Genomic DNA, 14,209 nt, shown 5'->3' with positions numbered 1-14,209 from the left:
AGGAGTTCATGATCTGAGCCACAGTCAGCTCCTGGTCTTGTTTTTGTTGATTGTATAGAGCTTCTCCATGTTTGGCTGCAAAGAATATAATCAGTCTGATTTCGGTGTTGACCATCTGTTGATGTCCATGTGTAGAATCTTCTCTTGTGTTGTTGGAAGAAGGTGTTTGCTATGACCAGTGCATTTTCTTGGCAAAACGCTACTAGTCTTTGTCATGCTTCATTCTGTATTCCAAGGCCAAATTTGCCTGTTACTCCAGGTGTTTCTTGACTTCCTACTTTTGCATTCCAGTCCCCTATAATGAAAAGGACATCTTTTTTGGATGTTAGTTCTAAAAGGTCTTGTAGGTCTTCATAGAACTGTTCAACTTCAGCTTCTTCAGTGTTACTGGTTGGGGCATAGACTTGGATTACTGTGATATTGAATGGTTTGCCTTGGAAATGAACAGAGATCATTCTGTTGTTTTTGAGATTGCATCCAAGTACTGCATTTCAGACTCTTTTGTTGACCATGATGGCTACTCCATTTCTTCTGAGGGATTCCTGCCCGCAGTAGTAGATATAATGGTCATCTGAGTTAAATTCACCCATTCCAGTCCATTTCAGTTCGCTGATTCCTAGAATGTCGACATTCACTCTTGCCATCTCTTGTTTGACCACTTCCAATTTGCCTTGATTCATGGACCTGACATTCCAGGTTCCTATGCAATACTGCTCTTTACAGCATCGGACCTTGCTTCTATCACCAGTCACATCCACAGCTGGGTATTCTTTTTGCTTTGGCTCCATCCCTTCATTCTTTCTGGAGTTATTTCTCCACTGATCTCCAGTAGCATATTGGGCACCTACTGACCTGGGGAGTTTCTCTTTCAGTATCCTATCATTTTGCCTTTTCATACTGTTCATGGGGTTCTCAAGGCAAGAATACTGAAGTGGTTTGCCATTCCCTTCTCCAGTGGACCACATTCTGTCTGGCCCTTTAGCTTATATTGGACACTTATCACACACAAGGCTAGGCACTGTACTAGTGTCCTCAGGGCTTTACTGGCTGGGGACCAGATGGGATGATGCAAATCTCAGGTGAGGAATGCAGTATGCACACCAGGGGTCAAAGAGACCACCTCCCCAATATCTTGGCATTATGGAAATTCATTCAGTTCTCACTCAGTGCCCACACCCACCCCCCTTTCAGAAAGCCCCTTCTGATCCCTCCTTCCTGGGCGGGGTCTGTCTCAGCTCTGTCTCCCTCTTCAGGCCTTCTGTGCTCTGCTGACTGTGTCCTGAATCCCAGCTATTTGAGTTATGGGTATGAATCAAGAGATTTCAATGTTGGTGGGAATGAAAACTAGTACAGCCACTATGGAGAATAGTGTGGAGATTCCTTAAAAAACTGGAAATAGAACTGCCTTATGATCCAGCAATCCCACTGCTGGGCATACACACTGAGGAAACCAGAAGGGAAAGAGACACATGTATGCCAATGTTCATCACAGCACTGTTTATAATAGCCAGGACATGGAAGCAACCTAGATGTCTATCAGCAGATGAATGGATAAGAAAGCTGTGGTACATATACACAATGGAGTATTACTCAGCCATTAAAAAGAATACATTTGGATCAGTTCTAATGAGGTGGATGAAACTGGAGCCTATTATACAGAGTGAAGTAAGCCAGAAGGAAAAACACCAATACAGTATACTAACGCATATATATGGAATTTAGAAAGATGGTAACAATAACCCTGTGTACGAGACAGCAAAAGAGACACTGATGTATAGAACAGTCTTATGGACTCTGTGGGAGACGGAGAGGGTGGGAAGATTTGGGAGAATGGCATTGAAACATGTGTAATATCATGTATGAAACGAGTTGTCAGTCCAGGTTCGATGCACGATACTGGATGCTTGGGGCTGGTGCACTGGGAAGACCCAGAGGGATGGTATGGGGAAGGAGGAGGGTTCAGGATGGGGAACACATGTATACCTGTGGTGGATTCATTTTGATGTTTGGCAAAACTAATACAATTATGTAAAGTTTAAAAATAAAATAAAATTAAAAAAAAAAAACATTTCAAAACATCAAACCTTCTGACCCAACCCCTGTACTTCTAGAAAATACTCTGAGAAAATTACTAGAGCTGCAAACATTTCTATATGGGTATTAATCCGAGAGTTATTTGCAGTAAAAAAAAAAAAAAAAAATCGTAAAACTCTTCAAGCACAACCATAGCAGAATGTTTAAATAAATCCTGGTGGAGCCCAATCATAGATTGTGATCCAGCCATTAGAAATCTTATATTTTTAAGAATATTTGATCATTTGAAATGTTCACACTGTAATTAACAGAAAAAGGCAGAACAAATAAGTTTGTATTCCGTATAATCCAAGTTTTTAAAGGTATTTCTCTTATGGATATATGAATAAGTATGTCTATAGAGTATTATGGAAAACTATAAAAAATATGGCTAACAATTGATTCCTCTGGGAGATGGGATTACAGATAAATACTGTTTTCTTGATTATTCTTTCCAATAATGGTCAATACTTCTAAAATGAACATGGTTTTGAATTTTAAAAAATATTATGTTTGAGAAATGGAAGATCATGTGGCTTCAGATAGAGCACAGAGTAGAAAGGCCCCCGCCCAAGGGCAGGAAGTGAGGAAACACCAATGGGGCCTGACCCAGATGGGCAGTCAGGCAAACAGGGTGGAGCTGAGACACCCCGGGGACAGTCAACTGATGGCAGAGGCGGCTGAGGGAGGAGGGGACTGCAGGGCCGTGACAGGCTTCTGGGTTATTTGGGCCAATAGTGCTCTACGCTGTGAGACACCCTGAAAGATTGGGAAGATAAGAGAAGTAGGCTGGAGGCTGAGGGAGTGCTGTCAAGGAGCTTGTTTGGATGTTTGTGGGCATCCATGGGGTTCCAAGATGGGCCCGGTCCTGAGCAGCTGGAAAATAACTGGTGATGAATACCAATATTTTATTTGACCTGTATTTTGACAAAAAAAAATTCCAAGAGACAAATCATAGTAAATGGGAAGTTTACAATTGTTGCGGTGTTACTTAAGGCTGCTCTTTAAGCCCTGAGCTGTGTCAAGTTATCATTGTTTCGTGTGAAGGAAAGAGAATGGCATAGGAAGGGAAAAAGGAAAGGGGACCTGCAGAAACTCACCCACCCCTTCAATCCCTGACTTCACATCCCCAACAAGTATCCAGCGCTTCACCCTCTACAGCAATTCACTTTCCTTAACCTTTCATGAGTGCAGGTCCCCACAGCACTCTTGCCAGGAGACACCCTGGACACCCAGGCGAGGCCCCAGAATCACAACCCTCGAGCCTCACGTCCAAGGGGCAGGGCTGCAGTGAGACCCAGTCTTCAGATTCCTGTCCAGGGTCTCTCCTGTGCCCACCTCATCCAGCCAGGCCCTCCTGGGGCAGCACATGGAACCTGGAGTCTCTGAAGCCCCATCGTGCCAAGTCTGCAAACCTGTGTCATTGCAGAGTCTGAACTTTAAATTGGGCAGGGAGTGCGAGGTCCCCGGGGGCAGGGAGCAGGAGAGATATCTACGTGGCAGGGGACCAGGAGGCTGGGCCTCGGGGGCTCGGGCCTCGATCCGGGCCCACCCCAGCACAGTGTGTTTCCTGGTAATGAACTCAGCACTCCCTCACTCTGCTCTCCCAAGCCTCAGGTCACCTCACCTGGCAGCAGCTCAGCTACCTGCCTGGACTAATGTCACTGGACAACAGGTGGGAGGCAAGGAGAATCCATCTAGCATGTTGACTATTCTCCTGAAATCTTTTTTAAACATACTGAAACCAGAATATCTGCTTGGAGAAGGGAACATAATGATATTAATATCAGTTGCCACTTACTGAATATTTACCCTGTGCCAAGCTCTCTGCTAAGACCTTTCACCGGATCCTCAAAATCATCCCATGAGGAAATGCTACTCTTATTTCTACAGGTAAGGAGGCTGAGGCTGCGAAAGCCATTAGCAAACGGCAGGTCTCAGACTTGGGCTTGGCGGTCTGACTCCAAAGCCCACACTCACCGGCTCTGCCATCATAGTGAGGAGGAGTGACTCGGGAATCCAGATGCAGGCACTTCTGGGACAGTGTAACAGGAGCTTCTTCTCGTGCCACTTACCTTCCTTTAAAATCATTTCTGAAGCTTAAAATAAAAATGAAATGGTTCAGACTAGAATTACCAGCCAAAGAAATTGACATGATATTTACCTGGGTTGGAAGTTGCCAGAAAGATGAGGGAATGTTTTGGTGATGGTACAGAGTACCAGAGATCACATATCAAATGGCTCCACTTCACACAAAGAGAAACTCAACTAAGGTCATACAGAAGAAAGGGAACAAAGGCAAGAATCAAACCTGGATCCCTCACTCTCAGCCTGGGGCTTCTTCCATGGCATCACCCTGCCTCTCAGGAGGAGTAAAACTGAGGAGAGAATTAGACAGTTATTTTCAGAGACACTCAATCTCCCATCACTCTGTAAACCTGACTTTCCAGGACATGATGGAATGAGAGACCAGTCAGACAGATGCTAGAGTGGTTTCCTGAGTCTACTGCAAAACACCATTGCACCAAAATGCTCTGCAGTGTGTCTGGTCCTCCTCCTCTGGGCATGTGGTAGAATTACACAGGGCAGCAGGCTGTGGACAGATGGGACACATCTCACTTCTGAGTCAGAGCAGTGACCTGTCAGTGTGAGATGTTCTGCTGTGTTCTTCCCCAGCTGTGAGAACTGGTGATGTCCCAGAGGGTGGAGCCAGGGTCTCTGAGGTTGACAATCTGGAACAGAGCCCCCTGAAAACCTGCAATCTACACAAAGGGTGAGAACTAAACCTCTGTCCTGGTGAGCTGAAAAATCATGAGGCTGTGTGTTACTGCAGCAAGACTCTGCTCATCTTTTTTCTTTTCACTGTAAGATCTTGTTTATTTTCAAACTTTAAGCTTTTTATTTTGTATTGGGGTATAGCTGATGAACAATATTGAGGTAGTTTCAGGTGAACAGGGAAGGGGCTCAGTCATACGGATACATGGACTCATTCTCCCCTACTCCTCCCCACCATCCAGGCTGGCACATGACACTGGGTAGAGTTCCATGTGTTGTGCAATATGTCCTTGTTGGTTATCCATTCTGAAAACAGCCAAAACTCAGCTCATCTTAATTGATGGGCCAAGAGAACTACAGTTGCTGTCTGTGGCGCCAACCTGAGCCCATGTTGCAGTCCAAGCTGTCAGTAATCTGGCAGCATGGTGTTTTCTAGACACAGCCTTATTTCTTAGTGGTCACAAGCCTACAGCTTCATGGGCTGTTCCTGATTTCCATGAAAATGTTCTGATCAGATGCTTAAATTGCAAGGAAACCCACCTGTCTCCTCATTTAGCTCTTGAGAGAGAGCAGTTGTTCTTGCATGGAGAAAATGGAACCCCCAAATCTCTTGTCCCTGTAGTCACATCCTGTGTGTGCACATGGGAGAAAGGGGAACGAGGGTGATTAGGAAATCTGGGATCAGAATTTTAGCAGAAGGAAAGAACCATCTCAAATGGCAGCTCCTGTGTGGGGTGCTGGAGGGGTTGGGGGTAAATTGCACACAGCCCTGTGATTTCTGCAGTTCACAGTGTGAGAGAGAATGATACACACACACAACAATCAATCGTGCTAACAGCTGTAGGCATCATGCTGTCAGGATGGTCAGTGCTGTGGAGATGTCTGAGAAGCTGACCCCACAGAGAAAGTGGGTGTGAGCCGAGCCTTGGAAGATGGGTCAGAGAGAAAGGTGCTCCAGCGTGAGGCAAGCATGAGTAGAGGAAAGGAACAGGAGCCTGTGGGATTTGGGCACCAGCAGGGAGTGGTCTGCTGAGGCTGGAGCAGGCCAGCACAAAGGGATGTGTTGAAGGTGAGGGCAGGCACAGGCCACAGCCTGATGACAAACGCCTCCGATGTCCATCCATTCCCACCTGGTCTCTCTGATGGAGACAAGGGTGTTCAAGAAAAAAGGAGAGTCAGGTGGTATCCTGCCTTTTATCTCCCTGAAAACACTCCCCATACCTGTATCTGGGGTCACTACTAGAGGTTACCAGTTCTTTTTTCAGCAACACACCAACAAAGACCAAGTTCTTATAAATGAATTAAATTAAGTGGCAGGATTAATCTAGCCACATAAAGTTATGACCCAGGCACATTTTAACTTCTGCTTCCCAGACCTCAGGTTTTATTTTGTCTTTACATCCTAGACTCAAAGAGAATCTAGAGGTTTTTAAAGCCCTGAGAGAGGAAGGGATATGACCAAGTCACCAAGGGACAAGGGGATGACTATAAACACTGCAAGGGCAGAAGGCCCTATTTGCCTCTGCTGTGTTCCCAGCACCAGCACATAGGAGGTGCTCAGTAATAATTTGCTGGATGTGTGGATGGATGAGCCATCGTACTCAGGCAGTTCTTCACCTTTTTTGCCAAACTCAACAAGAGAATTCCTACCTTTAATGTTTACATGGATAAGAATTACGGTCAATGATTAACACAGATTAAACAACTACCCCTGTATGTTTCATAAACTCCCTTAACAATCATCCAGATTTAAGCTGGAGGAGGGAAAATCAGCATTGCCTCTGGGGAGAGAGAGGGTCATGGCAGATGCTGGGGCTCCTGTCCTGGAGGCAGGGAGCACAGGTTCAGCAGGTGTCAATAGCTGAAGATGCGATCTCTGATCTGGAGCCTTGTTGCTGGATGGATCAGCAGCCTTTTTCTCTGTGAATCTCATCTGCACTACACAGAATCCCCTTTCTTCAGAAGGAAATTGAGTCTCAAAGGTCTACTGACTTGGTCAACATCACACAGTTAGGCTGGTGATGAAGCTGTTATGCAATGATTTTTCAATTATTATTTTTATTGAAGGATAATTGCTTTCCAGAATTTTGTTGTTTTCTGTCAAACTTCAACATGAATCAGCTATAGGTATACATATATCTCCTCCTTTTTGAACCTCCCTCCCATCACCTTCCCCATCCCATCCCTCTAGGTTGATACAGAGCTCCTGTTTGAGTTTCCTGAGTCATACCCAAATTCCTGTTGGTCATCTATTTTACATATGGTTAAGTAAGTTTCCATGTTACTCTTTCCATACATCTCACCCTCTCCTCCCCTCTCCCCATGTCCATAAGTCTGTTCTCTATGTCTGTTTCCCCATTGCTGCTCTGTACATAAATTCTTCAGTACCATTTTTCTAGATTCCATATATATGTGTTACAATACGATACTTATATTTCTTTCTGACTTCCTTCACTCTGTATAATAGGTTCAAGGTTCACCCACCTCATTAGGACTGACTCAAATGCATTCCTTTTTATGGCTGAGTAACATGTTCTTTGGAAGCACTGATGTTGAAGCTGAAATTCCAGTACTTTGGCAACCTGATGCAAAGAGCTGACTCATTTGAAAAGACCCTGATGTTGGGAAAGATTGAGGGCAGGAGGAGAAGGGGATGACAGAGCATGAGATGGTTGGATGGCATCACCGACCCAATGGACATGTGTTTGGGTAAACTCCGGGAATTGGTAATGGACAGGGAGGCCTGGTGTGCTGCGGTTCTTGGGGTCAAAATATTCAGACACGACTGAGCGACTGAACTGAACTGAACTGAACTGAATATTCCTTTGTGTATATGTACCACAGCTTCTTTATCCATTCATCTGTTGATGGACATTTAGGTTGCTTCCACGTTCTAGCTATTGTAAATACGGCTGCAGTGATCAATGGGATACATGTATCTTTCTCAATTTTGGTTTCCTCAGGGTATATGCCTAGGAGTGGGATTGCTGGGTCATTCAGTGGTACTATTCCTAGTTTTTTAAGGAATCTTCTTACCATTTGCCATAGTGGCTGTATCAATTTGCATTCCCACCAACAGTGCAAGAGCATTCTCCACACCCTGTCCAGATTTGATGTTTGTAGACATTTTGATGACGGCCATTCTGACCGGGGTGGGGTGGTATCTCATTGTAGTTTTGATTTGCATGTCTATAATAATGAGCATGGAAAAGAAATGCAAAAAAGCAAAATGGCTGTCTGGGGAGGCCTTACAAGTAGCTGTGAAAAGAAGAGAAGCGAAAAGCAAAGCAGAAAAGGAAAGATATAAGCATCTGAATGCAGAGTTCCAAAGAATAGCAAGAAGAGATAAGAAAGCCTTCTTCAACGATCAATGCAAAGAAATAGAGGAAAACAACAGAATGGAAAAGACTAGAGATCTCTTCAAGAAAATTAGAGATACCAAGGGAACATTTCATGCAAACATGGGCTCCTTAAAGGACAGAAATGGTATGGACCTAACAGAAGGAGAAGATATTAAGAAGAGATGGCAAGAATACACAGAAGAAGTGTACCAAAAAGATCTTCATGACCCAGATAATCACGATGGTGTGATCACTGACCTAGAGCCAGACATCCTGGAATGTGAAGTCAAGTGGGCCTTAGAAAGCATCACTATGAACAAAGCTAGTGGAGGTGATGGAATTCCAGTTGAGCTCTTTCAAATCCTGAAAGATGATGCTGTGAAAGTGCTGCACTCAATATGCCAGCAAATTTGGAAAACTCAGCAGTGGCCACAGGACTGGAAAAGGTCAGTTTTCATTCCAATCCCAAAGAAAGGCAATGCCAAAGAATGCTCAAACTACCGCACAATTGCACTCATCTCACACGCTAGTAAAGTAATGCTCAAAATTCTCCAAGCCAGGCTACAGCAATACATGAACCGTGAACTTCCTGATGTTCAAGTTGGTTTTAGAAAAGGCAGAGGAACCAGAGATCAAATTGCCAACATCTGCTGGATCATTGAAAAAGCAAGAGAGTTCCAGAAAAACATCCATTTCTGCTTTATTGACTATGCCAAAGCCTTTGACTGTGTGGATCACAATAAACTGTGAAAAATTCTGAAATAGATGGGAATCCCAGACCACCTGACCTGCCTCTTGAGAAATTTGTATGCATGTCAGGAAGCAACAGTTAGAACTGGACATGGAACAACAGACTGGTTCCAAATAGGAAAAGGAGTATGTCAAGGCTGTATATTGTCACCCTGTTTATTTAACTTTTACGCAGAGTACATCATGAGAAACGCTGGGCTGGAAGAAGCACAAGCTGGAATCAAGATTTCTGGGAGAAATATCAATAACCTCAGATATGCAGATGACACCACCCTTATGGCAGAGAGTGAAGAGGAACTAAAAATCCTCTTGATGAAGGTGAAAGAGGAGAGTGAAAAAGTTGGCTTAAAACTCAATATTCAGAAAACGAGATCATGGCATCTGGTCCCATCACTTCATGGGAAATAGATGGGGAAACAGTGGAAACAGTGGCAGACTTTATTTTCTTGGGCTCCAAAATTACTGCAGATGGTGACTGAGGCCATGAAATTAAAAGACGCTTACTCCTTGGAAGGAAAGTTATGACCAACCTAGATAGCATATTGAGAACCAGACACATTATTTTGCCAAAAAAGGTTCATCTAGTCAAGGCTATGGTTTTTCCTGTGGTCAGGTATGGATGTGAGAGTTGGACTGTGAAGAAGGCTGAGCACCGAAGAATTGATGCTTTTGAACTGTGGTGTTGGAGAAGGCTCTTGCGAGTCCCTTGGACTGCAAGGAGATCCAGCCAGTCCATTCTGAAGGAGATCAGCCCTGGGATTTCTTTGGAAGGAATGATGCTAAAGCTGAGCCTCCAGTACTTTGGCCACCTCATGTGAAGAGATGACTCATTGGAAAAGACTCTGATTCTGGGAGGGATTGGGGGCAGGAGGAGAAGGGGATGGCAGAGGATAAGATGGCTGGATGGCATCACTGACTCAATGGACGTGAGTCTGAGTGAACTCCGGGAGTTGATGATGGACAGGGAGGCCTGGCGTGCTGTGATTCATGGGGTCGCAGAGAGTCGGACACAACTGAGCGACTGAACTGAACTGAATTGAATAATGAGCAATGTTGAGCATCTGTTCATGTGGTTGATAGCCATCTGTATGTCTTCTTTGGAGAAATGTCTGTTTAGTCTTTTTCCCACTTTTTGATTGGGTTGTTTGTTTTTCTGGTACTGAGTTGTATGTGTGGCTTGTATATTTTGGAAATTAATCCTTTATCAGTTGTTTAATTTGCTATTATTTTCTCACATTCTGAGGGTTGTCTTTTCACCTTGCTCATAGTTTCTTTTGCTGTGCAAAAGCTTTTAAGTTTAATCAGGTTCACTTGTCTACTTTTGTTCTTATTTCAATTTCTGTTACTCTAGGAGGCGGGTCATAAGGATCTTGCTTTGATTTATGTCATCAAGTGTTCTGCCTATGTTTTCCTCTAAGAGTTTTATAGTTTCTGGTCTTATATTTAGATCTTTAATCCATTTTGAGTTTATCTTTGTGTATGGTGTTAGGAAGTGTTCTAATTTCATTCTTTTACATATAGCTGTCCAGTTTTCCCAGCACCAATCATTGAAGAGGCTGTCTTTGCTTCATTGTATATTCTTGCCTCCTTTGTCAAAAATAAGGTACCCATGGGTGCATGGATTTATTTCTGGGCTTTCTATCTTGTTCCATTGGTCTATATTTCTGTTTTTGTGCCAGTACCATACTATCTTGATGACCGTAGCTTTGTAGTATAATCTGAAGTCAGGAAGGTTGATTCCTCCTGCTCCATTCTTCTTCCTCAAGACTGCTTTGGCTATTTGGGGTCTTTTTTGTTTCCATATGAATTGTAAAATTTTTTGTTCTAGTTCTATGAAAAATTCCATTGGTAATTTGATAAAGATCACACTGAATCTGTAGATTGCATTTGGTAGTATTGTAATTTTCACAATATTGATTCTTCCTACCCAGGAACATGGAATATCTCTCCATCTGTTCATGTCATCTTTGATTTCTTTCATCAGTATCTTACAATTTCTGTGTATAGTTCTTTTGTCTCCTTAGGTAAGTTTATTCCTAGATATTTAATTCTTTTTCTTACAATGGTGAATGGGATTGATTCCTTAATTTCTCTTTCTGATTTTTCGTTGTTAGTATATAGAAATGCAAGTGATTTCTGCATATTGATTTTATATCTGAAACTTTGCTAAATTCACTGATAGGCTCTGGTAATTTTCTGATACTATCTTTAGGGTTTTCTATGTCAACAATGGGTTTTTGAATCGTGTGCTGACTTTTGTGGGACTACCATTGGCAGCGCTCACTGTATGAAACATAGGAGGGAGGTAGACAGAGAGAGTCTGCTCTCCGGTGTGGCAGAGGAGACAGGTGTGCAGCACAGGAACAGGGAGGATGGCCAAGGGCTGTGGGAGGAAGAAGGGAGCAGGTAGCTCTGCAGGGGGCAGGTGGGAGAGGAAGAGAGATGAACTGGGTTCTGAAGAGGAGGAGAAGACCCCCTAATGGGGAAGAAAGAAAGGACATGCCTTCAAAAGGAAACTTCTTGGGCAAAGATGTAGTTCTGGGAAAAGGCATGGCTTATTCAGAAAAGGGTAGGTCCACTGGCCTACATGAATGATAGATACAATCTAGCAGGAGAATTCAGGGATATAGCCAGCCCTGAAGGAGAGACCAGGCTCTAATATTTTCATAGGACACTGGCCTCAAGTCATCTAGGTGTGAAGGGACAGAGGGAAGAGTAATTATGTCTTCTGAAAGGTTAAAATTCACCATCTGTTCCCATTCCTCCCATAGAACAGGGATCACATGGGCTACAAGACAGCTTTCCATCTAACACTTGACACTTAGCTCCCTCCAGACACTGGCATTTACCAAGGGGCTGAGACCAGCTCAGAAGAGACATGGAGGCTCCTGGAAAAGAATGTGGCTGCTTCCCATTTTCCCTTTATAGAGCTGGTCAGTGACCCAGGACACTTCTGTCAGATTAGAACCTGCCTTTCCCTCTGGTGAAATATTATTGTCAATATCATTTATCCTAAAAATGGAGGCAAGAGGAGACTCACTTGGCCTTTAGGACAAGAGTTAAATGTTGTGACCAATGGCTCTATTGGGATACATACGTTCTTATATACTCTTTTAAAAATCAATGCATGGTCTCTGATCTTATGGAGAGACACCTGAATAAGGCTTGTACATCCTATGCAGTAGAAATATTCATCCTTTATGCCCAAAGGAATGAGGTGGCCATCACTCATCACCCATATCACTTCCCAAGTTCATCCCACTTAATATGAGAAAGAGGAGCAACACTTGTTACAAATGTGGCATCTTTTGGTCCATGTAGTTTTCTTACTGCTATAGCCCAGCACCTAAACACCCCTGCACAGGGTAGGCACTCAACAAATCCTCAGTGAGTGAGTGAATCTGAAATCCTACTGGTGTCATTAGCCATGAGAAGTCATAACCTAGAAAACATGCTTCCTCTTAACACCCAAGAACACTGCAAATTCAAAAGGAGCTCGAGAAACATAAATTTATTCTCTTGTCTCCCCTAGGTCAGCCTGGGGAGAAGAGAGAACAGCCTAGGAGATTAGAATGGACCCCATCTCCTGTAAGTTACACCAGAACTACAGAACTGAGACGGCTGGCTTGCAGACCTGAAGTGCACTCTCTCATTATACCGATGGTGAAACTGAGTTCCAGAGACAGGCCTGACCTGCTCAAGGTCACACATCCACGTTGCTTGGCTCCCAGGCCCACTGGTGCTTAATCCAACACCTTCATGGTGCAGAGGGGAAAAGAGGGAGAATGAGATGGATGGAGAGTGAGACAAATGGGGCAAACCAGACGGCCGTGACAGAGTTTGTCCTGCTGGGGCTACACGACCACCACAACCTAGAGATGGTCCTGTTTGTGCTCTGCCTGGGCATCTACTCCGTGAACGTGCTGGGGAATGCCCTCCTCATCGGGCTGAACATGCTGGACCCCCGCCTGCACACCCCCATGTACTTCTTCCTCAGCAACCTCGCCCTCATGGACATCTCTGGCACATCCTCTTTTGTGCCGCTCATGCTGGTCAACTTCCTGGAAGCCCAAAGCACCATCTCCTTCCCTGGCTGTGCCCTGCAGATGTACCTGACCCTGGCGCTGGGCTCCACGGAGTGTGTGCTCTTGGCCATGATGGCATGTGACCGGTACGTGGCCATCTGCCAGCCTCTTCGCTACTCAGAGCTCATGAGCTGGCAGACATGCACGTGGATGGCAGTGGTGAGCTGGGGGGCAGGCTTTGCCAACTCCCTTCTCCATTCCATTCTCACCTGGAGCCTCCCCTTCTGTGGCCACAATATCATCAACCACTTCTTCTGTGAGATCTTGGCGGTGCTGAAACTAGCCTGTGGGGACATCTCTCTCAACACGCTGCTAACAGTGGTGTCTGCAGCTGTCTTGACGCTGGCCCCGCTGCTGTTTATCTTCCTGTCCTACATGTTCATCCTCACTGCTATCCTGAGGGTGCCCTCTGCTGCCGGTCGGCACAAAGCCTTCTATACCTGCTCTGCCCACCTCACAGTGGTGGTGATTTTCTATGGAACTCTCTCCTTCATGTACTTCAAGCCCAAAGCCAAGGAACTCAACTTGGATAAGCTTATTGCATTGTTCTATGGGGTCGTGACCCCCTCGCTGAATCCCATCATCTACAGCCTAAGGAACGCAGAAGTGAAAGCTGCCACCATAGCTCTGCTGAGGGGAGATCTCTCTAGGAAAACGTCTCGCTTTCCCATTGTTCTGTAAGTCCATCAGGTAGGTGTGTGTGTGCTGAGTTGCTTTCAGTTCAGTTCAGTCACTCAGTCGTGTCTGACTCTTTGTGACCCCATGAATTGCAGCATGCCAGGCCTCCCTGTACATCACCAACTCCTGGAGTTCACTCAAACTCACATCCATCGAGTCAGTGATGCCATGCAGCCATCTCATCCTCTGTCGTCCCCTTCTCCTTCTGCCCCCAATCCCTCCTAGCATCAGAGTCTTTTCCAATGAGTCAACTCTTCGCAGAAGGTGGCCAAAGTACTGGAGTTTCAGCTTTAGCATCCTTCCTTCCAAAGAACACCCAGGACTGACCTCCTTTAGAATGGACTGTTTGGTCTCCCTGCAGTCCAAGGGACTCTCAAGAGTCTCCTCCAAACCACAGTTCAAAAGCATCAATTCTTTGGTGCTCAGCTTTCTTCACAGTCCAACTCTCACATCCATACATGACTACTGGAAAAACCATAGCCTTCACTTGATGGCCCTTTGTTGGCA

The 14,209-nt window shown here is 44.7% G+C and overlaps 2 protein-coding genes across 2 annotated transcripts in view; both read left to right on the top strand.

Moving 5' to 3' along the window:
• Nucleotides 1–14,209, top strand: part of HINT2 (histidine triad nucleotide binding protein 2) — a 283,598-nt gene that overhangs the window by 180,984 nt on the left and 88,405 nt on the right. The gene's annotated exons all lie outside the window — the stretch shown is intronic.
• LOC129650234 (olfactory receptor 2S2-like) lies at nucleotides 12,725–13,705 on the top strand. The gene has a single exon (XM_055578507.1). The coding sequence runs from the start codon at nucleotides 12,725–12,727 to the stop codon at nucleotides 13,703–13,705; it is 981 nt and encodes a 326-aa protein (XP_055434482.1).

The sequence above is a fragment of the Bubalus kerabau genome, chromosome 4, assembly GCF_029407905.1.
Source record: "Bubalus kerabau isolate K-KA32 ecotype Philippines breed swamp buffalo chromosome 4, PCC_UOA_SB_1v2, whole genome shotgun sequence".
Classification (NCBI taxonomy): domain Eukaryota; kingdom Metazoa; phylum Chordata; class Mammalia; order Artiodactyla; family Bovidae; genus Bubalus; species Bubalus kerabau.
Note: the sequence above shows the minus strand (reverse complement) of the source record. Positions and strands in the feature narration are given on the sequence as shown.